General features: G+C 34.4%; 3 protein-coding genes and 1 non-coding gene across 4 annotated transcripts; 3 read left to right on the top strand and 1 right to left on the bottom strand.

Annotated features, from left to right (window-relative positions):
- Positions 1-19: 19 nt before the first annotated feature.
- LOC108213872 (protein DOUBLE-STRAND BREAK FORMATION) lies at positions 20-3911 on the top strand. Its single transcript, XM_017385661.2, has 5 exons — positions 20-145; positions 245-452; positions 985-1128; positions 1981-2122; positions 3449-3911. The coding sequence occupies exons 1-5, from the start codon at positions 87-89 to the stop codon at positions 3625-3627; spliced, it is 732 nt and encodes a 243-aa protein (XP_017241150.1). The 5' UTR covers positions 20-86; the 3' UTR covers positions 3628-3911.
- A 13140-nt stretch (positions 3912-17051) lies between these two features.
- Positions 17052-18226, top strand: LOC108213372 (LOB domain-containing protein 12). Its single transcript, XM_017385159.2, has 2 exons — positions 17052-17376; positions 17744-18226. The coding sequence occupies exons 1-2, from the start codon at positions 17221-17223 to the stop codon at positions 18143-18145; spliced, it is 558 nt and encodes a 185-aa protein (XP_017240648.1). The 5' UTR covers positions 17052-17220; the 3' UTR covers positions 18146-18226.
- Positions 18227-20752: 2526 nt separating this feature from the next.
- TRNAR-ACG (transfer RNA arginine (anticodon ACG)) lies at positions 20753-20825 on the bottom strand. The gene has a single exon. It is a non-coding gene; the product is annotated as a tRNA-Arg (tRNA).
- Positions 20826-21868: 1043 nt separating this feature from the next.
- On the top strand, positions 21869-24499 carry LOC108212834 (cation/H(+) antiporter 24). Its single transcript, XM_064090168.1, has 3 exons — positions 21869-22090; positions 22175-23179; positions 23273-24499. Exons 1-3 carry the CDS (start codon positions 21869-21871, stop codon positions 24497-24499), a joined length of 2454 nt encoding a protein of 817 aa, XP_063946238.1.
- The last annotated feature ends 124 nt before the right edge of the window (positions 24500-24623 follow it).

The following is a 24623-nucleotide window of genomic DNA, read 5'->3' as shown; positions in this document are numbered from 1 at the left end:
AGTTCACGAACCGCCTATAAAAACCCCGCTTATTTCATTTCAAATTCATACAGAGCTAATTGAACCCCTCTGCGGCTCTCTCAAACATGAGCGACAAATTCGCCGATCAAATCGCGCTCTTTCGCACACAAATCGCTAACCGAAGGTACTAACTAATAACTTATGATTCTCACTTTTCGCAGTCATTTTCAATTTTTTCCAAACGAATCGCGATAATTTCTTCATTTTTTGAATTTCTTCGCAGATTCGACGACGAAACACTACGGATTTTGGATTCGGTTTTGGTTGCGAAAGACGTGAAGTCGCTGCTCGAAGTCCAATCGCAGCTTAAGGACTTTTTGCGATGTGAATCTCTTCGTATTATTCGCGAAATTGCGGAGAAAGCAGTTGATCAGAAGCTCGTGATCATCGATTTTCTCGTTCGCGCTTTTGCTCTCTCTGGTGATGCTGAGGTATATCAGTCACTTATTCAATCGAGCAGCTGAGCTGATCCGTTTTTTGTTTTTGTTTTGTAGAATGCATAAATTTGCAAATTACCTTATCCGCAAAATTTTATTTATATCTCTTCATTTAGTAATTTACTCCCTGTGTTTACATAGGTTACTTTTAGGAGTTTTGACCGCGCACTTAAGAATATTAAATAAAAATTCATGAATAAAAGTATTAGTGTCATATTTTTATTTATGTAGAGAAAATTTTAAAAATAATATTTTTAAGTGGACGGTTAAAACTCTTAAAAATATGTGAAACAGAGTGAGTAGTTTGATAAGTTAGTTACATTTCGAGGCTGTTGCTTATGAGTAAGTGGTTGTTATTGTTATACGGATAATTATCAATTGAGGTACTGTTTGATTGTCTCGAAACTTGTTATGATTTTAATTGGCTAATTAATTTATTTTGTGTTGCTTTCACGAATGTATGAGTATGTGACACTATTCGAGTGGTTTAATGATGATGACTGATATTTTGCTGGTGTACTGATAGAGTTGTTTGGCTCTGCGCTACGAGGCCTTGGTCATGAGGGAAATGAAGTCCAGTAGTGATCCATGGCTACGTGTTTCGTATGGAGAGTGGTTCACCTTTGCTGAGCATTGCCTGGATAACAAGTTTTATTCTATTGCTATCAAGGTAAAATATTATGATATCATGATTATGAGTTTCATGAATTGATGAGATGGCATGAAATGCAAATTTTAATTGTTAAGAAGGTTTTGAATATATTCCTATGCTTTAATGAGTTAAAGGTTAAAGCCAATGTTTTTAGCAGTATTGCTGGAATTGGAATGAAACATTTTTGTGGCAGCTCCTCTATCTGCGTCGTCCAAATTAACTACTTTCCGAGAACTCTGTGTAATCTTCTGTTAGTTATTAGGTCTTTATTTTCCACTAATGTATGTGTTTGTCAATAAAACCATGAAAGTGATGATTGATAGAGTTTGGATTTATCGTAAAGCAACTCTGTGTATTCATAAGTGTCTATCTGTTCTGTTTTCAAGAAAATCGGATTAGTAGCACCATATACAAGTATAAGAGTGCTTGTCCAAACTCATTGATCAATTTAGCTATGACATGTTTGAAGAGAATATGCACTGTTCTTTATGTACAATAACAGCCTCCTGCAATCTGAACTCTGTCTACAATCTAAACTGGAAAATACAGCAATGCTGAAATTCAAACATTTTATCGGATTTTTTTAAAAATTAGTTTTAGTACTTTGGCTTTGCTGGTTTGTATTTCATACCTGCAACTAATACATTAGTTATCAAATGCTATATAATACATGTCAAATCATTTTGAGTTCTTGAATATTAGTATCCAGTGTTGCTCAACATGTCATTTTTTAAATTTTCTTTTTTGATTAACTTCTCTCTGCATATATTCTTTTGCATTACACATAAGCTCTTTACCCCCATATAGCATTTTTAGTTACGTAAGTTTCTATATAATGAATTCTGATCTCTTTGATAATTATGTTGATAGGCAAGTGAGAAAGCACTTTCATGTGTCCGGACGGAAACAGTTATCCAGCCTCCAATAAACGACCACGATGAAAAGGAGCAAGTTATTGAGAAAATTAAAACACTCAATAATGTCGCTGTTGTCTCAGCTGCCTCACAATCAGGTTAGTCTTCTTATGCTTTACTTATGTCGTGATAATTATATGTTTGTCAACCTTCTAAGATGATGTTATTGACCCACTATTGGACAATTTGGGAAGTAAGCTGGGATTTTAATAACGTTCAGGCTGCACAATTGCTCTAAACATAGTTAGAGGTCTCAGGAACACATTAATGCATATTACTTAAAGTTCTGAATTTTTAGAGTTCTGCAATTTCAGGCTGAGCGGTAGCCTTTTGAGTCTGGTACTAACTAGTATTGTAGCATAAAAATAATGTCATCTTTATGGCATACTGGCATGAATATATCAATTTTGTAGCATGTTGAGATCACATTAAGACACTTACGGTCTTATCTGGTTAAATATTCTTATTCTTCCAGCTGTTAGCAGCCAAGTACTAGTCGGCAGACACGTTAATTTAGAGTTACAAAGTTAGGTTGTTTGGAAACGTGACGGTAGGTATAACGTAATGTTGAGCCAAGGTGTTAGATTGTAAGATTTTATAATGAGCAAAGGTGTTTGCTTTTAGTAATGGAAAGCGGAGAGAAAAAACATTTTTACATAACAAGACAGAAAATTATCTATATTCTTTCTACCAATCAAATCCAAGTATCCAACTTTACAGAAGTTAACTACCTTATATATATATGATATTATCCAAATTTGAGATTTACTGATCAGGGTATACATAACGTGGGATGTAATATATAATTTGATAAATATAAACAGTTGAATCTGAAAAGGGTTAAAACTGTTTTTTATCTGCAATTAATGTGTATTATTCATACATGTATGACAAAGAATTGAAATCTGTTATGCTATTTGGAATGGCACTGGTTCCTAACAGAATACTTGTAGATCTACCATGAGGATAACTTGTTGAAGTTCATAGTCTTTCAGAGGAAGGCAAAACGATTTTCTTACACCAAACATTTAAAATGGAGTTGCAAACCTAGGCAAACGCATTCCAGTAGCTCAATTAATAGGTTTATTAATGAAAATTACTGTAAGTGATTATTTGACATTTGTTGATCTATCTAGTCTGTATCAGACTAGAGCTACACGGAATGCAATCCATCTCAGTAAACACATATAAAAGAAGGGGACTAGAATAAGGTTCACCAAGGAAAATACCTGAGACCTGAGTAGCTTATTGTTCACAGGCTTTTTATCTTATAGATTATATGAATTATGCTAAATTTAGAATTATGTCTGTGAGACCAGAAGCTGTTTCATTTTAGTAATTATTTTGTGGTCAATCTCCTTGAATAGCACTTCTCATTGTAATGTTGTTCATGTTATTTTTCCTTTTTTGGAATGAGAGATCAGTTCAGGCACAGGCAGCGGCATACTTGAAAAAGAAAACAATTGAGCATAAAAGAAATATTCCTTCGATTTGTAAGGAAAGAACATTATCTGCTAGCTCTCTATTTAGAAGTGGGATTAGGAAGCGTAACAAACGAAAATTACAAGAACACTGCAGCCAGCTCAAGTCACTAGAATGTTGAGGTCTATACATTCCTGTATGCTCTGGGCATATTGATGACAAATGTGATTTGCTAACTATGTTCTTTGATACTTATGGAAACATTTGGTGCTGTTGAAGATATTTTGCTGATAGTAATGACAAGTAAATTGTACATTTAAAATATATCATTTGTCAAAATAATAATAAGGTTGCTTGCATATGTGCCGGTCCATTCTTTCCAGATGCGTGTATGCAACAGATTACAGATGAACAGATAGTCACATTCACTCCTTTTCTTATGCTCGCCATCTTTCCACGGTATCAAACTTCTATACTTGTATTCTGTTTAAGTTGCTTAAACAATAAACCAAACAAAACCACCAGTATATACCATTTAGAGCAAAGTTTGTGGAGGATAAAATGTATGCAGACCAATATGCTCCTATTCTTTTTTTTTTCCTGAGAGGTTGTTTCCGCGAAGACCCCGACTTGACAAAATATTGCGTGACATGTATGTAAAATAGTACTCTAGCACATGATCATCTTTACATGGAGCTCTGGTTAAATCCTCTGTCATTAAATAGTTTGAGCCTTTTCTTCAAATTAGAGTGTCATAATCCTCAAAACAGGAGCCAATAAAGTCCATGAGTTCTACAGAGTAAACTGACCCGTTGTAAACACGAGACTTGAGTCATGAGTTTCTTTGAAGTGAACAAACCACGAGACTAAGCCTCAACAACTCCAATAAGCTGTCTCCAATTATTCTTATCTAATGTCATGTCACCTAATCCCATGTCTAAACTCAATTGATCAACCCATGTCTGACGGGTTCGACTTATCTTTATGTTGCCAATACCAATATGTTTTCGACCCTTCTAACCGGGACAGAGTTGTCCATATCAAATAAACACCCTTTTCTTATTTTTTTAGAAATAGATGCAATACTTAAAAAACGTCGGAAAGCAACATTCGGTTTATGATATGTGATGGTGCTACCACAAATCCAACACACCATACCGCAAACAATGTCGTGATTAAATCAACGGGTTATATTTGGTATTCAAGTACTGCTAGGATGGTACCCTGAGGCTTTGGTTCAGATAATTTGCTGTTCTGTTGGGTTAGTAATCGGCAGCTCTACCCACAAATTCACAGTAGTATGCACTTCTGCTGATCCATTAAATTGTACATACCTTCTGTCCATTTTAAGGAACATGTATGGATGCCAGTAAACTCTATATTTTTTTTTTTTTTTATAAAAAAGAATAGATTCCGTGCATTATTCTTTACTTGTTGTTTACATCTGAATATTTATACGAACTTAATTTATATCTGGAAAATTATCCGAACTTTTAAGTTTTTGTAAGTAGTTTTCAACTTCAAAGGGTGCATTTACAGCATGCTCTATCATTTCACATGTCTATTTCTTGTGCAGCTCAGCCTACTTCGTTAACACTCTCATAGTTAGCTCTTAGATATGATATAAAATATTAAACTCTTAGCAAGTTAGTACATTATTAGAACTGTGAATTCCAACAATATTTTTTTATATTCTCTCCTAATATTATATTTTATTTCTATTTGAACTCCACTATGACAAAATTCAAATTGAAATGAGAGGGGTTTTTTTTTTTATCAGTATACTGTTTCTTCACCTAGCTACTCTAGGTTGGGGTAGATCCTGTTGGGACGTTATAGACACTTTTTCATATTTTGTATGTGGAGTATTTCATTTAATTTTCTCTATGGTATTGGACTTTGATGATATCTATCATGCACTTCTAGGACCCGAGACGTTTGAAGAATCTTTTCCATTCTTCGGTTATGTATGGAAAGATAGAAATAAAATAACCACGATTTTGAGTATTCACTTGATCTTGTTAGGTATAAGAGCTTTTCTTTTAGTATTCAAAGCTCTTTATTTTGGCAGTGTCTGATACCTGGGTTCTGGGCGGGGGAGATGTATGTAAAATTATCAACTTGACCATTAACATAAGTATTATATTTCGTTATTTATTAAAATCACCTTTTGGAGCGGAAGGATGGATTGTTAATGTATACGATTTGGAAGACATAATAATATTTTTATTATAAAAGATAAGTTAAGAGTCATATAATGCCTCTTAAAAATAAGGATAGAGAAAAGACTCCTAATATTTTCATGAGTCAAAGAAGATATCTGAAAATCATTTTTTTCTCATACTTCTTATTTTTTGGACTTAAAATCCTATTTAGAAGTCTCTAATGCACTTAGGCAACTGTCTCAATACAGTACTGCCTAAAACCTTGCACTATTAATGGATAAATTTGGGAGTTAACAAGATTGAGGTCGTTATCGGAATCAAATTCTGTGGCTACGGCTGCTCGGGGAGGTGATGTACATAGATATGGCTTAAATTATAGGCTAGGGTTCTTATTGCAAAGAAAACTAGGATTTTCTCCACAAGTCTCTTGCTCCTCACAATTACCAATGCCTACAATGTGCCAACATACCCCTTTTTGGAGGGAATCAATTCATACGTAATTTTCATCTCCTAAGAAACCTACTCAAAAAGTCGGTTTCCCCTTTTGCCGCCTTCCTGAAAGGAGCCCAATACGATGAAGCCTAATTGTGGGCTTTGAAGCAAGTTTACTGGCCCCGGACTTTTCGAATCATACCCAAATTCAGGTTCTCTTTAACTCAACCAACCATCGCTCCATAACTTACCCCAAATGCTAAGGCGCATCTCTACTCTACAATGAAGATCACTACTCACCAGACTACAGGGATAGAGCCTTCCAGGGTATGTCTTCAGGAAGTTTTCACAAGGTCCCCTATGAGGACTACTCGCCAGACTAGAAAGTAAGGCTTCTCTGGTCTTCATTCACTACTCTCCAATGAGGATGGCTCATTAGAATACAGTTAAACTTCTTTAAAGTAATACCCCTCTGACCGGGAAAAAATATTACTTTACCGAATTTATTATTTTATCGATATAATAATATTTTATTACTTTATCGATAAAGTAATATTTTTTTATTTTACCGAATTTCTAATGTTTACAAATTATAATTCATTATTTTAAAAAAAAGAATCAGTCACATGCAATAATTAATCATATGTGAAAACTGAATTCATGCATGCACTAGATAGAGTATATATGTATTATAACATGTGCAGTGTACATACGGTACATCATTCCGATCGTGTCATCAAAAGAAGCACTGTAATCAATCAACACTTTAAGAAATTACTTGTTACAACATGAGCAAAACATACCAGGAGTAAGCACTTCAAGCAATCAACACATTAAAAATTTACTTGTTACAACATGAGCAAATATACCGGGAGTTATTTATGCTTTACATAAACAAGCTACTATAGATTCATATTTTTAAAAAAAAACTGAAATTTTTAATTCATATAAATTATATATATATATATATATATATATATATATATATATATAATTCATGAATTATTACTTTATATATTACTCGGGCCTTTAATGAATTTCTAAATTTTTATTATCTTATACTTTTAGCGAAAATATTACTTTACAACATTGGCCCAAGTTGGGACCGACAAAATTTATTACTTAACCGAAGTTATTATTTTATTGGATATTACTTAATCGAGGTTTAATTATACAAAGCAGTGTTTTCAACTACTAACGATCGAGTGCACTTACACCCAAAAGGCGTCCCCTCAAGTATAAGGTGTCCTCTTTCACCTTTCAAACATGTTGAAGAAGCATTTTAACCATTTTAAGCATCTCCAAGAACCTCTTCATTTAGGCTCCTAACTTGAGATTTGAGGAGAGAGAGGAAAAATGTTGCTCCAAGAGACTCTTAAGTGGCTCTTAAATCACTAAGAGCCTCTTGTTTCTCTCTCCTCTCTCCTCAAAGTTAAGAGCCACTACATTGCTCCTAACTTATTTTTTCACAATAAAAAAATCTTTCCCTGCAATTCACCTTCATCTTTCCATCTCTTTTGTTATAGTGGAGCCCAATATATGAATAAAATATGAAATAAAGAAGAGATGTAGAGAGTATTGTTGGAGTTTACACTCTTAACTTTGTTCTAAATTGCTAAGAGCCACATTTTTTATATTATATTTAGGAGCCAAAAAGGAGGCTGTTGGAGATGCTCTTAAACACCTGATGTATCATTTCTTCTACAATGGGCGCTTCCTCTTTACTTGTCACCGATTATAGATCAAGTAGCAGCCCATTAACCATCCATCCCCGCCTATGCATCGGCCCATAATAAATTTGGGTATAACAGACACCTTTAACAATAACTGAAGCTCTGAAAGAAGGGTCATGGTCTGGTCCTCCTCTACATAGAAATATCAGGGCAAAGCCCATTTCTTTTTCTAGCACAGTTCTTGAAGTTGCGTTTTGTACATTTTTTAGTAGGTTGAATATGTTTATCTTAAGGGATTTTTTTACAAGAAATAAAGTTTGGGACCGAAATTTATACAAAAAAAATGCTTTTATTACAAAAGATTTGGTTTACTGTTGAAAATATGAGAGTATTTACGTAAAATAGTTTGAAACCAGATTTTATTAAATACTCTCATATTTCAACACTAAACCAAATCTTCTGTAATAAAAGCATTTTTCTCGTATAAATCCCAGTTCCAAAGTTTATCTCTTGTGAATAATCTCATGGGATAAACATATTCAACCTAGTAAAAAATGTACAAAATAAAGCTTCAAGAATTGTGCCAGAAAAAGAAATGGGTTTTGCCCAAATATTCCTATGTAAAGGAGGGACCAGATCATGAGCCTTCTTTTAGATCTTCAGTTTTTTGGACTTAAAATCCTATTTAGAAGTTTCTAATACTCTTAAGCAACTATTACAATCTGTGTTACTCTGACTCGTAGTAGCCGACGACCGTATCTGTGTCGACACGAGATATGGGACGGATTCGTCCATTGAAAATCTGACACTTCTTCTCTGTCACCGGAAAATCGAAAGTCGTCGGAGCAATTTAAATCAAAACCCGTCAGAGATAAGTCACGTTTTGAGGAGAGAGGAGATGAAATTAAAGATGAAGAAGAAGAAAAACGAGGAGGAGAAAAAGACATGAGGAGATGAAAAGAAAAATCGAATGAAAGACGATGTATATGTATCTGAGTATATATAAACAAACTACATAATATATCTGGACTTGATTTAGTCCACATTCATTTTCATCATTATAAGTGGAAACCAGCTGGTGTCAACTGACGCTTATCTTTTGAATTTCTGTACTACTAAAATGCGTTACTCCAATTATCATGTTACAATTATTTCCAAATAAATTGTTTATTTTAATTATTAAAAAAACCAATTATATTTATAATATTTTCTCAAACCAACATCGAATATAATAACAATGAATAAAAATATTTATTTTATTTATTTTCAACATATAAAAAATATATTACTTATTCAAAATTTGCCGTGTCCCCGTACCCGTGTTTGAAATTTGGACGATGTTCTCGTGTCTTGAATTTTCGAGATTAACGAATCCGACACTTGGATTGGATATGTGTCATGTCGGACACTCGGAATTTGAGTCCGAGTAACCTAGATTACAATAGAGTAGTGCTTATAACCGTGCACGATGTTAGATTAGCCGGAGTTAGCAGAAAGAATGCTTGTTACATGTTAGATTACCAACTATCTCGATGTTAGCAGAGAGAATTTTGAATGTATCTTCCTACTATCTCATACTTATCATAATCTGCTGTTTGGATAGAGCTCACCACATCAAGATTCAAATGACAATCACCTGGACCCCATCTAAGAATCTCTTCAATTCACCCCGTCAGAGAGATTGCTATTGTCGAAAGATAATTTCGAATCTCCACCATTTCCAATTCAGACTACATACGTATCCCAATAACCGAATCTTCCAAATCACCACATGCAATTAATGCTCGCATCGGAGCTTGCATGTTTTTATATCTTTCAAGACGGTGAAAGATGTCTGTTTTTTCTGGTACTTTATTCATTAAACTAAGTTAAAACACAGGGAGGATTAAAGAATGCTTACAAGGTTCTTACCCTGTCCACATCTCTGTTTCCTAGACATAGCTCGAAACTCCACATTGTAGCTCAAGTTGAAACTACGCGTTTTGTCCACTTATTACACCCTCTTCAAAATACTCTCTCCGTTTCAATTTACATGTCTACTTAAAACAAAAAAGTTTGTTTCAAATTACTTGTCCACTTCAACTTTCAATGCAAAATCATATTTTCAAAGTCAATTCTACTCCACATATCTTTTATTTATATTTCCTTGATCAATCTCACTCCACATATTTTGATCATTTAATGCAATTAAATTGTAAACATCCACCTTTTTTAAACTGTGTGATTTTTTGAAAGTGGACATCTAATTTGAAACGGAGGGAGTACAACAGAGAGGTCCCATTAATTTCTTGTAGTATAATCAAATTTCAGGTACGATTCTTCGAGAAAACAGACTATCACTTAGGGATGAGCATTTACCCCGCCCCGCTCGATCCCGACCCGATCCCCGCCCCGTTCGGGTCGGGGATTCGGGGAATTTTTCGGGGGCGGGGCGGGGATCGGGGAAAGGTTTATAAAAAATTCGGGGATCGGGGCGGGGTCGGGGATTGGTGTCTCCCCGCCCCGATCCCCGACCCCGATTATATATATATATATAAATAATAATATATTTATATATATTATACTAAATATATTATTAAAAATAGATAAACTTTATAATATAATTAAAAGTAAAAAATAATCTTTATTTTTATTGATTGATTATAAAAATATTGTAATATAATATATTTTATAATTTTAAATTGTTGTTTATTTATATTATAAATCAATTTTAATATGATTTGAGGTTGAAAATATAAGATAATATTATTTTATTATTATATTGGGAGTTTGTAGTTTGTTTTTTAATTAAAAAGTATATTATATATTATAAAATTATTATTTTTTATTAAAAAATAAAATTCACCGAAACCCCGCGGGGATCCCCGTTCCCCGTTCGGGGCGGGGATCGGGGAGGAAATTAATCCCCGTTCGGGGTTCGGGGCGGGATCGGGTAGGGATATTGAATTCGGGGATCGGGGTCGGGGATGGCACTCCCCGCCCCCGAAGTGCCCCCGTGCCCATCCCTACTATCACTTCGTTAAGATAAATGTAATATAGAAGTCATGGAGCAACTGCAATGACAACTAGGGGAAGGGTGCTGTTTTTCTCGGAATAGAGATTATAAGTTTGGAATCATCTGGAAATCATTAATGAGAGAGAGAGGGAGGGGGGAGAGAGAGAGGGAGAGAGGGAGGGGGGAGAGAGAGAGAGAGAGAGATTTTTAGGTTTCTATATATGAATATTAGTTTAGTTAAGGTGACATTATTCAGAAAGCTCATGACACTTGAGCATGATCTTGCAGAAACAGAAATTGAATTGAATGCAAGTGTTGCATGGCCTCGTGCGGAATCTTTTTCATTTATGCTTTGCACAATACACATGTAATATAAAATGCTTCATCTCGTTTATGCATGGACGAAGCTACAGGGGCCAGCCCCCCTAGGGTTTCTCTAATATTATAATTTGTATTATATAATTTTAAAAAGAATTGTATTTTATCAGTATATTTATATAAATATAAAAATTTGGCCCCCCTAAAAAATATTTGTTCACTCTTAAGAGATAATTAACATTATTTCTCTAATTTATGTATTAGACCAAATTTATAAATAAAAATAAGCAAAAATATGGATATATATACAATTATGCTATTTAAGAAAAAGATTGTGTAACGTGATATGTGATAAAGGTAAATGTCAATACAATTCTTTTACAAAAATAAAATTTTTTGGTGGAGGTTTTTCTTATCCAAGAAACTACCTCACTTCTTCATTTTCGTAGAATAGAGTTAGTCCTCGTGTATTATCAGTTTTTTAATTAATATTAATATTTATCTACTCATTGTCAATTCAAATTTCATTATTCAGATAATATTTTTACTTGTTTAAACTATAGTTTGTCATCTTCTAAATAAGTATAATATTTTTTTTTGTAAAGTTAATAAGCATAATATTTAGTTTTTGAGATATTGTAAAAAATTTACTTACTCTTGTTTAAAATACAATATCATTTTTTTTAAGTACAATTTCATTTAATGTGTGTTACTTGCTAATTAAAAATTATCGTATAATTTAGAGTTATTATGATGAGTTTCCTAATATTTTATACTCTTATATATCTAAAAAGAAATAGCTAAATATTTTAATTGACACAACTATATATTTGATTTCCTGGTTTAAAAGAGCGCAAGGTTCTACTAAATTTTTTTACTAGTATTTTTATATTTATTTTATATCGAATATTTTACTGTGTTGACGAAAAATTTTACTGTGTCGAAGAAATTTTTTTGGCCCCCCTTATAGATGTTTGCTGGCTTCGTCCTTGCGTTTATGTATCTTCTGTCTTACTAGTAATTGCCTGGTTGTTAGATAAGTCGATAGGAAACTCACTCCTAATTATAATTTCATGATAAGTAACGAACAACAAATAGTAGTTGTAAACTTGTTTGGTTGATAAGATTAAAGAAAATACTACTGATTAATTTATGATCCGACTCGCTCACATACGTATGTCAGTATATAAGTTGATTGATAAAAAAAGATATTAAACAATTTAATTCTAATATTTTGATACATAAAATGCTAGAGTATATCATTCAACGAAATGCTGCCTCATCTTAGGATTTTTCACGTTCAGCGCTTTTTTCTGTCAATATCATTCCTAATTTATAGCATAGAAGTATCTCGTAAATACTTGCACTTTTTAGGAAATCAAAATGGAAAATGTTATATCCAGAGCAAATTTTTATATCCAAATGAAAAGACACATTGTTTTTTTTTTGTGCTATTATTGTGTATGCATGGGGGCAGTTTTGTCTTTTAATGCTTGTTTGCTCTAGATATAAAAATTTTGCTTATAGTATTTCCCGATCAAAATTCATCATGTGAATTACGCAACGTTTTGCGATTTGCATGAATTACTCGAATAATTATAAGTTACTGTAATTGCATGGTTTAAACATCTGTCCGTGTACTTTTATATCCAATTTGAAAATGAACGGTGCCATAACATAAATCGTAAATCTAGAAAACACTCTATAACCAAAGGAATTCTCTGAAATAGTAATCTATATCTTTATACGCAACCTCTGACCTCACTAAAATAAATTACGACCCTTAAATCTCATTGCATGTGCCCTCAAGGTTGAAGCAAGCCAACTTATCTTCTTAAGCATGTTGCATGTGGCCTCAACTCTCATGCTAGCGAGCTAAATTATCTCTTTAATTATAAAATTCATAATTTAGTTGTTGGTCGTCAGAAGAAATAATATAATTACGTTTTTAATTCTCTTGACCTTAGCTTCATGCTGGATCTCATTGACTGATTTGCATTAATTTCTTGGTGGTCGATAGTAATAAAATAATATAATTCATTTTATTAATTAGTTATGCACACACCACAATCACTAACAATAACATTAATATGGTACGTAGGACTTAGGAGTATTATTCAAGTATAATGTGGTTAGTGGTATATTAAAAAAATTGAGAGATTATATATATATAACGTTTACGGATACGAAAGAACACAGCAATTACTCTGGAAAATTGATAATAAATATTTAACAAGAAATAATGTTAGTTGATTTTCTTGATCATGTAGTGTTCCAGGTGGATCTCTCTATAGTGTGGCAGCCGTACAGAAATGATGTTATGATCAGAATTCAATAATGTTATACAACTGCTTATCTGTTATAGCAACGTTGAACTCTATCCTTTCACTACAGGAAAACAAATCAAAATCAACCGACAGAATTGGTCCGTTATGAATGTAATCGGTTGGTTATAAAGCCAAAACCGACCGATACAGGTGGTCGGTTAAACCCTGGTCGGTTACGTCAATTGATCGTGTTTAACACTTAAAACCGATCGTATGGGCGGTTGGTTATGTGCTGTTGCATTCCCAGAAAAATGGTTTCACTTGATGCCACCTGTCACCACGTCGGTCGGTTTTATTCGTGACGATCGATTTTAAGTGGTCGGTTTTGACCTGTTTTCTTGTAGAGTTTTATAAGAGGTCAATGGTTCAAATTTCAAATATAGTCGATGTTTTGCCGTGCATCGTGATGGGTTCCGTCTTTAATCCTTAAATAAGTGAAGAATTCTAATATGAGAAGATATTTATTCATGATAATTGAGATAATCTTATTTGATAGAAATATTGTGGTGGAATTTTTTATTCAAAATAGGAGTGAACCGGAAAAGAAGATGGTAATTACTGTAAATAGGATTTGAAGTAAATTAGGACAAGAGAATTTTTTTTGATGAAGTTGATGGCTTGTATTTAAAAGTGTCGAGTGAGAAAACCATTTCAATCCTCCAACACATTCATCTTTAGTGAATTAGTGATTTTCTTCGATCCGAATACGATCCTATATAACATCGGTTTTTCTATGGTGCGCCCAAGGGCACACACTAAGTACTAATTTTTATGAGTTTGGTGCATTCTTATTGGTCATGTAATCATAAATATGGATGGCCCCCTTGCATTTACACCAACTCCACCAATCAAAATCCACTAAACTCATCAAATTTAGTGCTTAATGTGTGCCTTTAGGCACACACTAGAAAGACCCATATAACATATATATCACATGACATGTATATGCATAATGTATTTGATCTATTACAAAACTCTATGTTGTGCCCACTTGATACATAATTTCTCCAGTAAAGAAATGTTACAGAAATAGGGTGTGCTAAAACAAAGGTAAGGTGTTCAGTGCCGTTTTAATGGAGTAGTTTGCAGTGGTGAGTGTGTATAATCTTGAGAAACATGGCATTAATTAAGCTTGTCTTTAGAGTCCTTAAATTTATTACTCCAAGGAGTCAAAATTGGAGTTTTCCACTTTTCTGTGCCTTGTCTAGCATTAGATTGCAGAGAAGAAAATGGTGGTGTAGTAATTATGTCCGCAAACAAACATTCACGTCGAGTCCATCTTCCTCTTCCTCTGGGTTAGGGTTTTGCATCATTCCATGCTTCTATTGTTTTCTACTAGTAGTTAATCCTCAACTCTAGCTAGCTGGTCGTGCTCTTCTTCTATGTCTTTCTTTCCTTCCTCCCAAGATGATGCTTTTATAATTATTTTTCAAACCCTCTCTGGCGTTATATGGATTTAAATAGATTAAAATACTCAAGCACTTCATTTTAAATCACCAAATTATACGTTATTAAGTAACGAGGGAGCGTTGTATGATGGTGCAAGATTTATTCAAGGGCTACAAATATTATAAACTTTTTTTTTTCCGTTTACGATCAAACTTATGTAGCACAAGACTGGCCTGTAAGCAGGGGTGTACACGGTTCGGGTTGGGCGAATTTATCAACCCAACCCAATTAAATCGGGTTTTCAAAATTTCAACCCAACCCGAACCGCATAAATTTGTAACCCAAATCAATTTGTTGTACTTCGGTTCGGATCGGATTGGATCGGTTTGGTTGGGTTACTAAATTATATAACTAGAACAGATGTCTCAAGATTTTAAAAATGAAAAACAGTTCAACAAAATATTATAATCGTCGGTGTCTAGGTCTTCAACATCCAGTTTTTTACACTAAAAAATACATTAACAATCTTGTCAAAGACATAAATTTAAATTTAGTTCAAAAAATAAGTAGTACTCCCTCTGTCCCTCTCATTTCTTTACAGTTACTGTTTTGGGATGTCCCTCTCATTTCTTTACGTTACTATAAATAGTAAGTTTTTTCCATCATTACACCCACGATCTTCCCCTACTATCTCTTATTTAACAATAAAAACTAATATTACACCCACTGCTTTCCTCCACTATCTCATATTCATGAATTTAATCTCATATTCACAATCATGTTTGTTTGCTACTTGAATAGATGAATTTAAGACCATAAATACATTTACATAACAAACAATCAATATTCATCTTTGTGTGATCCTAAACAAACATAATACACAAACATAATAATGAATTTAATCTCATATTCTCATTCATAAATATTATCTCATATATATTAAAATAGTAAATAGAAATTACTACACAAATACAATAAAACTAAATGCACTAGACTAATATGTGATGAGATGGGTAAAACTAATATGTTCACATATTTTTCAATCGGGTTGGGTTGGATCGGTTAATAAAATCCGAAACCCATGTCCAACCCAACTAAATCGGGTTAATACTTTTTCAATCCAATTACTAATCGGGTTAAAAAATTTCGGGTTGGATCGGTCGAAATATGATCGGTTTGGATCGGGTTGGTCGGTTTCACCGTGTACACCCCTACCTGTAAGCATTTGATCAGTTCGGTCCAAAATCGAACTGAACCGAACAAATAAAAAACAAAATTTTAAAATTTCATTTTTATTTCAGGATGAATAGAATTATACTTCAGTATATTCGACTTATAGACCCAATTTACAGAAATTACACAGTTTAATTCAATTTTTCAATTCGATCTGATTCGATTTTGGTGACCTTGCCCACCACCATCTACTTTGTTACTGAGTAAACAACACAAGCCAACACTATCCTCCCATCACCAATACTAAAATGCCAGTAGCAGAACCATTCATAAATAGAGAACCGAAAAAATTACAAATTCTATAGAAAACAAGCTAGCCAATGGGGGGTTTATCTCTTTTGTTTCAAATTTCCTCCAAAATCTGGTCTCGGTTCTCGCTCAATTCTCAGATTTGTTAGAACAGATGTATGAATTACCATTTACAAGATACATATATCTAGTTAATAAGAGGAAAACCACAAAATAATCTAAATTAATTATGATCATTATAAAAGTTCTTTCAATAAAATTATTTGTTTCGCCAAGTAATTCTTTCAATATTCCTGTTGTATTCTACCACTGTATATGAAACAGAAATGAAAGTCAAAGGTGATTTTAACTCTTCTGGCAAACAGAGTGAGATTCAGGTCTATATCCCTTTTAAATTTAAACAAGAAAAAAAATATAAAAAATAATTGTTTCTGTTACATTCATACAGTAGTTAACAACTAAGCCTATTAGTCTTCCATTAATTAGCACACAGATTCCAAATACAGAGCTACGTAGCCACAGAAGAGTCAAACATGAACGTGGGGACTTATAATATTTTAGCCAACCTATCACGCGCCAAAGCGGTGGTCAACTCATACCCTTGATTCTTCGCAATGCTACATTGCTACTCTATACGTGCATGTTCATTTGATTATTTCCAGACCCATTTGACCATTTTGCCCTTGCCGGCTGCTGCATGGTCCCTTGTTGGAGATGTCTAGAAGGGTAATTTTGAGTGTGTAACAGTTTTGTTGGGAGAGGTTCAAGTTGTATATCCTTTTCTCATTCTACATAAACTTGTTGGTTGTGGAAAGTATTTGTTTAATGGGCTTTGTTGGATCTGAATTTATACTTTAATGGAGGGTTATAAATAGGGCATAGGCAATCTTGTTATTCTCTTGTGAGTAGAAGAGAGATAGTAGTTTTGTTCTACTAAAGAGGTGGGTGGTTTCATATATTGGTGTTTTGCTTGGTTGTGTTGGTTTGGGAGATATGGTAGGAGCCACTCCGTGTGCCTCGTGTAAGTTGCTGAGACGCCGCTGCGCAAAGGATTGTATCTTTGCGCCTTACTTTCCTCCTGATGACCCTCATAAGTTTGCCATTGTTCACAAAATCTTTGGTGCTAGTAATGTCAGCAAGATGTTGCAGGTTCCCCTCTTTCTGAATCTCTCTCTCCCTCTCTCTTGAATCTCTCTGCTCTCCTCTCTCTCTGAATCTCTCTCCCTCTCTCTATGAATCTCTCTCACTCTCTCTCTTGAATCTCTCTGCCTCTCCTCTCTCTCTCTCTCCCTCCCTCCCTCCCTCTCTCTCTCTGAATCTCTCTCACTCTCTCACTTGAATCTCTCTGCCTCTCTCTCTCCCTCCCTCCCTCCCTCTCTCTCTCTCTCTCTCTCTCTCTCTCCCTCCCTCCCTCTCTCTCTCCCTCCCTCTATCTCTCTCTCTCTCTGCATCTCTCTCTCTCTCCCTCCCTCTCTCTCTCTCGTTATTAAACAGCTTTATGGTTATTTTGTTACAGGAAATTCCAGTGCAGCAGAGGGGAGACGCAGTGAGCAGCCTGGTCTTCGAAGCCAACGCAAGATCTCGAGACCCCGTCTACGGATGCGTCGGCGCAATATCCTACCTGCAAAACCAAGTTTCTCAGCTACAAATGCAGCTTGCAGTTGCTCAAGCAGAGATTCTATGCTTTCAGATGCAGCAGCAGCAGCAGCAGCAACAACAAGATCATCATCATCAGCAACCTAATAACATTCCAATCACTACACAACAGATGATGAACCAAGACGAGAAATCGCTTCTTTTATCCACTAGTAACTTCGACTATAACCTTCTTCAACAACAGTACCTTAACTTCAGTTCTACTACTAGCAATAATATTGTAATGCAGGATCCTCCCAAGAGAGAGTCTCTCTGGACATAACTAGCTAGAATAGCTTCAAATCTCGATGAAATGCTCAACTTTTTCCAAGTTTCTTCATCTCTATCTTAATTTAACAATCAATTACTTGTTTCCTCTTTTTAATATTTTTCTTACCCGAGTTTGTTGTGTTATATATTTTTCCTAATTTAATTAGCCTGCAGAAATTAACTGTGTTTTTCACGTAGAGAAAGGGACGGTGTATACAAATATGATATTTTTTTCCAGAAATAAGTGACTTATTTCCACGGCCATGTTAAGAAGGGAATTAAGTTATAAAATGTTATGAAGTCAACTGTATCATGTGAGATTTGGAGTGTGAGTGCAGTTAACGTTATTTGTGATTTCTTGATTACCTGCAGATAGTACTATATTCTAAGCAAATTGCATGTTCTAATATGCTAGCTACCAGCCTACCAGTACTATGAATAATTAAGTTGTGATTTCATGTTATAAAAAACTGATACCAACTCTATGTCCAGATAGAAAACTTGAACCTAGCTAGCCACATAGTCCTAAAATCAACTCTGAAAGTCGTCAGTTATGAAAACGATGATGTTCCAGACAGACAATCTTAAATGTGTTGGTAGTTTCCAGAACAAGAAAGGATTCATATTAATATGTTGGTGTGGGAATTACTACTACATTTAAAGAGAGTGAGAAAGGTAGGTGATTCAAGAATGCACACCTGGCTTAACAAGTTAATATAAGAACTGGGATTTGTAGTAAGGAAAATGCTTCATGCACAAAATCGGGTATAAAGTCTATCACAAATAACATGTGTTAAGTTTTAATTAGAATGATTCGGTATATTCACATAAATAGAACCGATTAAAACATCATTTCAATTTCATGTCATTTTGTACAAAATTTTATACCCAATTTTGTGTATGCAGCAACACTACAATTATAGCAATGCATGGCTAATCACCATGAAAGTTCAATGAAGCAATCGATCAGGTGGAGGAACACCTTGTTTTCCAGCTGAATCATTGTCCGCGTTTTTGATAGCTGAAAGACACAAATCCGAATTAGTGTCTAAATTGCGGATAGACAACGTGACCCGTCTATTCGCATGTTGTTGTGTCTTTCAGTGTCACAAAAAATAATTGACAAGACTAAAATTCTTACTTGAAATCTAATATATAAAATACACGTCCGGTGTCATGTAAGAGGACGATCATATAATTCAACTAATAACCGGTAGCAAGTGATGAGAGAATCCATTTTCGACTATTCGCAAGTGATGAGAGGATCTCTCGTAAATAAAACTTCTAAGCACATTTTAAATTTATCGAACTTTTATCGAATCAAGATTGAAACATCCCCAAATCCGAACTATTTAGTGAATATCAAACTCAAATCTTATGACATTCAACTTCCCCTGCAACTCGAAATCGTGCATGTCCAAATTCAATGTAAGGTACGTAACTGAACATATATAGGAAAAGATTCTTGCGGCTGCACGGAGAGTTTGATAATCTTCTTACATGTAATAAACTAACTGGTGTCAAATCATGTGTACCAAGAAGCATTATAGTTTAATTCGATCGAGGGCTTCATTTCAAACTAAAAGACTTTTCCTTTGAATTCGGAAGCCTATTGTCGATTTACTCGAGCGGGCGGTTTATCAATTCAATTTTATATCAACTGCAAAATATATATAAATTATCATAAAATTTCATAAAAAGAAAGAAATAGATTTGTGACGAATTATTTAATTAACGACCAAAATGGTATATATGTAAACTAATATACCATTGGTCTGCACCACGCATACAGTGTATACGTATCACTGGATTTCGGGGATTGCCTAGATTTTTACGTTGAAAACCAACTTGGCGAATTAGTCTATCAAATGTTCAACGAATGATCAAAATTCTAGTTGAATATTTATTTAATTAATAAAAAAACCAGTCCACTAAAACAAGACAACATAATATGCCGACACCTAGTATTTTGATTCAAGCTAGCACGAGCTGTATTTTATTAAGATTTTTATATATTTTATTTTATTCATGAAATATATGTGTATGCGACTTAAATTTTAAAATTTATATGTCGACTAATTTTTTAATTATTTTTAATTATTTGCTGAAATTCAATCAAAATTTGAAATTATACTTAAAAATCCTATTATATTTTATTGACATTATTTAAAATCTATTAAAATTTGATGGTATTCAATTGTTGATAAGATCTTTTTGAAGTAAAACAAAATGATGAGTTTGGTAAATTTTAAATCTTTTGAAGTCTCATCACAATTCACGAAATTTTGAAATATTGTACTTAAATTTCCAAAATTGTACGTTAAACACCACAACATTTTTTTTCTAAAATTTACTAAATTATTATCAACTGATTTTTCTGCACCTAAATATTAATAGATCAACGTAATATATAAAGTGCGTAGAAAAGTAAACTTAATAGTACCGACATTTGAAAATGTAATTGAAAAGAACATCATTTGCACCATGGAAGCTGCCTCGAGCTAAAACAACTCTCGCTCTCTTATGCACATTCAAGCTTTCATCATGGAATTATAGATTCTTGATTTGCAAGTGTCAACGTATAAAAAACAAAAATAAAAAATTATTAAGCTTGTAAAAACGACTCCGCTGGGGATCGAACCCAGAGTCTCTGGTTTCGTAGACCAGCGCCTTATCCATTGGGCCACGGAGTCCTTGTGTTAATATTTTGATTACTACTAACTTCAACTAATTATATGTACGGATATAATAGTATATGCTGTTATAATTTTAATAACAATCAATTAATAACTGGCAAATAAATCTATCAATTATTATTATATTTTAAAATGATGTATCATATTAAATCATAAATCATTATTTTAAATTCAAAAGAATTTGCTTCAAGAGAGAACACCAGAGTATAACAGCAACATCTTCAATCATGTAAGTTAGCATACCAAAAACAAAAATATAACCAATTTCTTAAAAAAATGACATTCCAACCATACCAACCTCTTATTTATAATTATAGTCAACCTTCCGTGAATGGTTATATTTCTACACGCTTGTAAGAAATCTGTAGAAGGATTATACTTAATGAACTACCTAAATTGTTGTTATAGCTCTCAGGCCCAAAATTATCAAAAATTCACTTCAATCTGATCCCTAATATTTTCATAATATTTTTTTTACGAGAACAGATGGCTTAAAATATTCCAAAGTCTAAGGAGTCGTTTGGCCAAGTTTAAAGAAGTCACGGTAAAGAAGTGAAGTAAAAGTGAGAGGTAAATAAGTTAATAAAATGTTTATTGGAAAAGAAGCAGATTTCAGTTTTTTAAAAATATTCTACTTCTTTATACAAACGGGCCAAGAAAAACAGAACAGAAGCCACTTCTAGCCCCTAAGTTTACAAGTTAACGAATGTGTCCTTCAATTCTTCATTTGTGGATCTAATTGTGGATAAAACTATTAATATTTAAAATTTTTATAAATTTATAATTAATAATTTAATATTATGATGAAATATATATATTACAAGTAATCGGTCAATCAGGAGGAAAACACTAGATGAGTATTCACCACCCTTGTTTAACGCACATCCATCAAACAACATCACTCTCTCTATCATCACTCCTTTGTTCTAACACACAAACACTCTCTGGCCTCTTTGCATGCTCAGTGATCCACGTACATACTCTCATATCTTCTGCATGCATGCTTCATTAGGGTTCTATAGCTAGCTAGCTCATGAACAATGGACACCATGATCAAGCTAGAAGAAGGACATGATCCGAATCGCGTAATTTGCAGAGCATTCCAGTATACTCACTCACCTGGCATTTTTTATGGCAAAGATCCTCTAGAGTTCTCCTTTCCACTTCTTTTACTAGAGGTTTCCTTAGTCATTGTGATTACTCGGATCGTTCGGTTTGTGCTTAAGCCTCTCAAGCAGCCTAGGATTGTGTCTGAGATCATTGTAAGTGTTTTTGTTGATTTTTTTTTTTTTTTTGTTATTTTGTGCTATTTGTTGATTTAATGAAATTTGATTATTGGATTGAAGGGTGGTATAATAATTGGACCTTCATGCTTAGGCAGAAACAAAGCATTTGCAACCTATGTTTTCCCGGATAATTCAGCATTTGTGATGAAGACAATTGGAGTGCTGGGATTTGTGTATTTTCTCTTCTTGTGTGGAGTGAAGATGGATCTGATGACCATGGCAAAACCAGGAAAGAAACAGATATGTGTGGCATTTTTCGGGATTTTTACTCCTATTGTTTCAAGTGGTACAGTAGCATTCTTTGTCCGAAAAAATCTGCCTCAAGAATTAGGGACTGGATCTTCACTCTGGGGAGTTACATCATCAGTAGCCATAACAGCATTTCCTGTGATCTACACTATAATAAAGGAATTCAATCTGCTAAGCTCGGATATTGGACGTGTGGCCTTGTCCACAGCAATTATCAGTGATGTTATTGGAATGCACACTCTTCTTGTATTTGAGGCCTCTAAACAAGGAGAAGGAAGGCCTATGGCTGCATTATATTACATCATATCTTTGTTTGTTGTCACCGCTTTTATCTTTGGTGGCCTTCGCGCTGTAATGCTTTGGATTGTTCGGGCCACACCTGAAGGCAAACCTGTAGAACAGATATACATTGTCTTTATTCTATTAGGCGTGATGGTGATTGGATTTATCAGTGATTTTTTGGGACTGGCTATTGGGAATGCACCATTGTGGTATGGTTTAGCTATACCAGATGGTCCTCCTTTAGGTGCAACACTTGTGGAGAAGAGCGAGACGATTATAACAGAGATTTTGATGCCATTTTCCTATGTTTATATTGGCTTGTATACAGATATTTTTTCCTTGTCTGGACGCTGGTCGTCATTGAAGCCACTTTTTCTCATTACTCTGACAGGATATCTGGCAAAAATCTTGGCAACTCTTGCTGTTACGCGCTTTTATAACATGCCAATTAGAGAGAGTATTGCTCTGAGTCTTATTTTGAGCTTGAGAGGTCAAGTAGAGCTCATTTTGTTCATCCACTGGACTGATCTAAAGGTAAAAATAAATATTGCTAGTGATCTTGTTTGTAATCCATTTTGTGTAGTACTAATTAAACTTTTTTTGGAATGTTGATGTATTATACCCCAGATGATAACACAGCCTGCATATTTTACATTGATGGTGCTCATGACAACTTCTGCGACTGCTATAGCCTCGCCTTTAATCAACCTTATCTATGATCCGACGAGGCCTTATATGATTAACAAAAGAAGGAATATTCAGCACAATCCTCCAAATGCAGAGCTAAGGATTGTACTATCGATTCATGATGAAGAAAGTGTACCAGGATTCATCAGCCTAATAGAAGTCTCCAATCCGAATCCTAATAGCCCTTTCTCAGTGTATGCTCTACGTCTTATTGAACTAATAGGGCGTGCCAGTCCTCTGTTTATTGACCATGAGACTCAAGAAGGAGATAGTTATATAAGTGATAACTACACTAGCTCCAATCCCATCCACAATGCCTTAAAGTTCTCCCATGAATCCGAAGGAGAATACGTGGAAATCCATCCCTTTACATCAGTGTCCCCAAAGAAAAGCATGTACCAGGATATCTGTGAGCTTGCTTTAACAAAGAAAGCTTCTTTAATAATATTGCCATTCGACAAAGGTTGGTTGGATATGAGAAATAGTACTATTGAGGGCGCAGCAGCACAGAAGAAAGTGCAGTCCATTAACTTCAATGTCATGAATCATGCTCCTTGCTCTGTCGCGCTTCTTGTAGATAAAGGGTCTCTTCAGGGTCACCTTCATGGCAATTCTTCAATCTCCATGCAGCACATAAGGCACTATTTTGCAGTGCTTTTTCTAGGTGGCCCTGATGCTCGAGAGGCACTGGCTTTTGCTGATCGCATGGCAAGTCATCCTGACGTCTCATTGTTGGTGATAAGATTTCTTTCACCCAATGGTGAGGGGGATGATTTGATCGAGAAGAAGCTGGATGATGGACTAGTGACATGGTTTTGGGTGAAAAATGAAGGGAACAGCAAAGTGACATATAAGGAAGTTGTGGTGCAAAATGGAGAGGATACATTGTCTGCAATTCAGGCTATGAATGATGATAGTATTAGTCTTTGGATTGTTGGTAGAAAACACGGGATTAATCCACTTTTGCTACAAGGATTACAGAGTTGGAGTGACCATCAAGAACTTGGAGTTATTGGAGAGTATGTATCTTCATTGGATTTAAGCACTTCAGCTTCTGTGTTAGTGGTGCAACAACAGATCTTAAGAGATCAAAGAAAACCTTCTAAAGTTTCATTTTTCCAGCGCGGATTTAAAGATTGTGTAAAATCAGGCTCAAGAACAGACTGAACATATATCGTACAAATGATGCTACCTGTTCTGATGTATGTAATGTAGTTTCCAGCAGTGTTTAGTGGCTAGGTGAAAATGATATTCTAGTTCGCGTGATGGGAGTATAATTAGTCGATACCAA

Source organism: Daucus carota, chromosome 3 (assembly GCF_001625215.2).
Source record: "Daucus carota subsp. sativus chromosome 3, DH1 v3.0, whole genome shotgun sequence".
Classification (NCBI taxonomy): Eukaryota; Viridiplantae; Streptophyta; class Magnoliopsida; order Apiales; family Apiaceae; genus Daucus; species Daucus carota.
Note: the sequence above shows the minus strand (reverse complement) of the source record. Positions and strands in the feature narration are given on the sequence as shown.

Coding starts and splice junctions, on each gene's coding strand:
- LOC108212834 (XM_064090168.1), top strand. CDS start 21,869: ATGGACACCATGATCAAGCTAGAAGAAGGACATGATCCGAATCGCGTA. Junction 22,091..22,174: donor GGATTGTGTCTGAGATCATT/GTAAGTGTTTTT, acceptor ATTGGATTGAAG/GGTGGTATAATAATTGGACC. Junction 23,180..23,272: donor TCCACTGGACTGATCTAAAG/GTAAAAATAAAT, acceptor ATTATACCCCAG/ATGATAACACAGCCTGCATA.
- LOC108213372 (XM_017385159.2), top strand. CDS start 17,221: ATGGTAGGAGCCACTCCGTGTGCCTCGTGTAAGTTGCTGAGACGCCGC. Junction 17,377..17,743: donor ATGTCAGCAAGATGTTGCAG/GTTCCCCTCTTT, acceptor ATTTTGTTACAG/GAAATTCCAGTGCAGCAGAG.
- LOC108213872 (XM_017385661.2), top strand. CDS start 87: ATGAGCGACAAATTCGCCGATCAAATCGCGCTCTTTCGCACACAAATC. Junction 453..984: donor CTCTCTCTGGTGATGCTGAG/GTATATCAGTCA, acceptor GTGTACTGATAG/AGTTGTTTGGCTCTGCGCTA. Junction 1,129..1,980: donor TTTATTCTATTGCTATCAAG/GTAAAATATTAT, acceptor TTATGTTGATAG/GCAAGTGAGAAAGCACTTTC.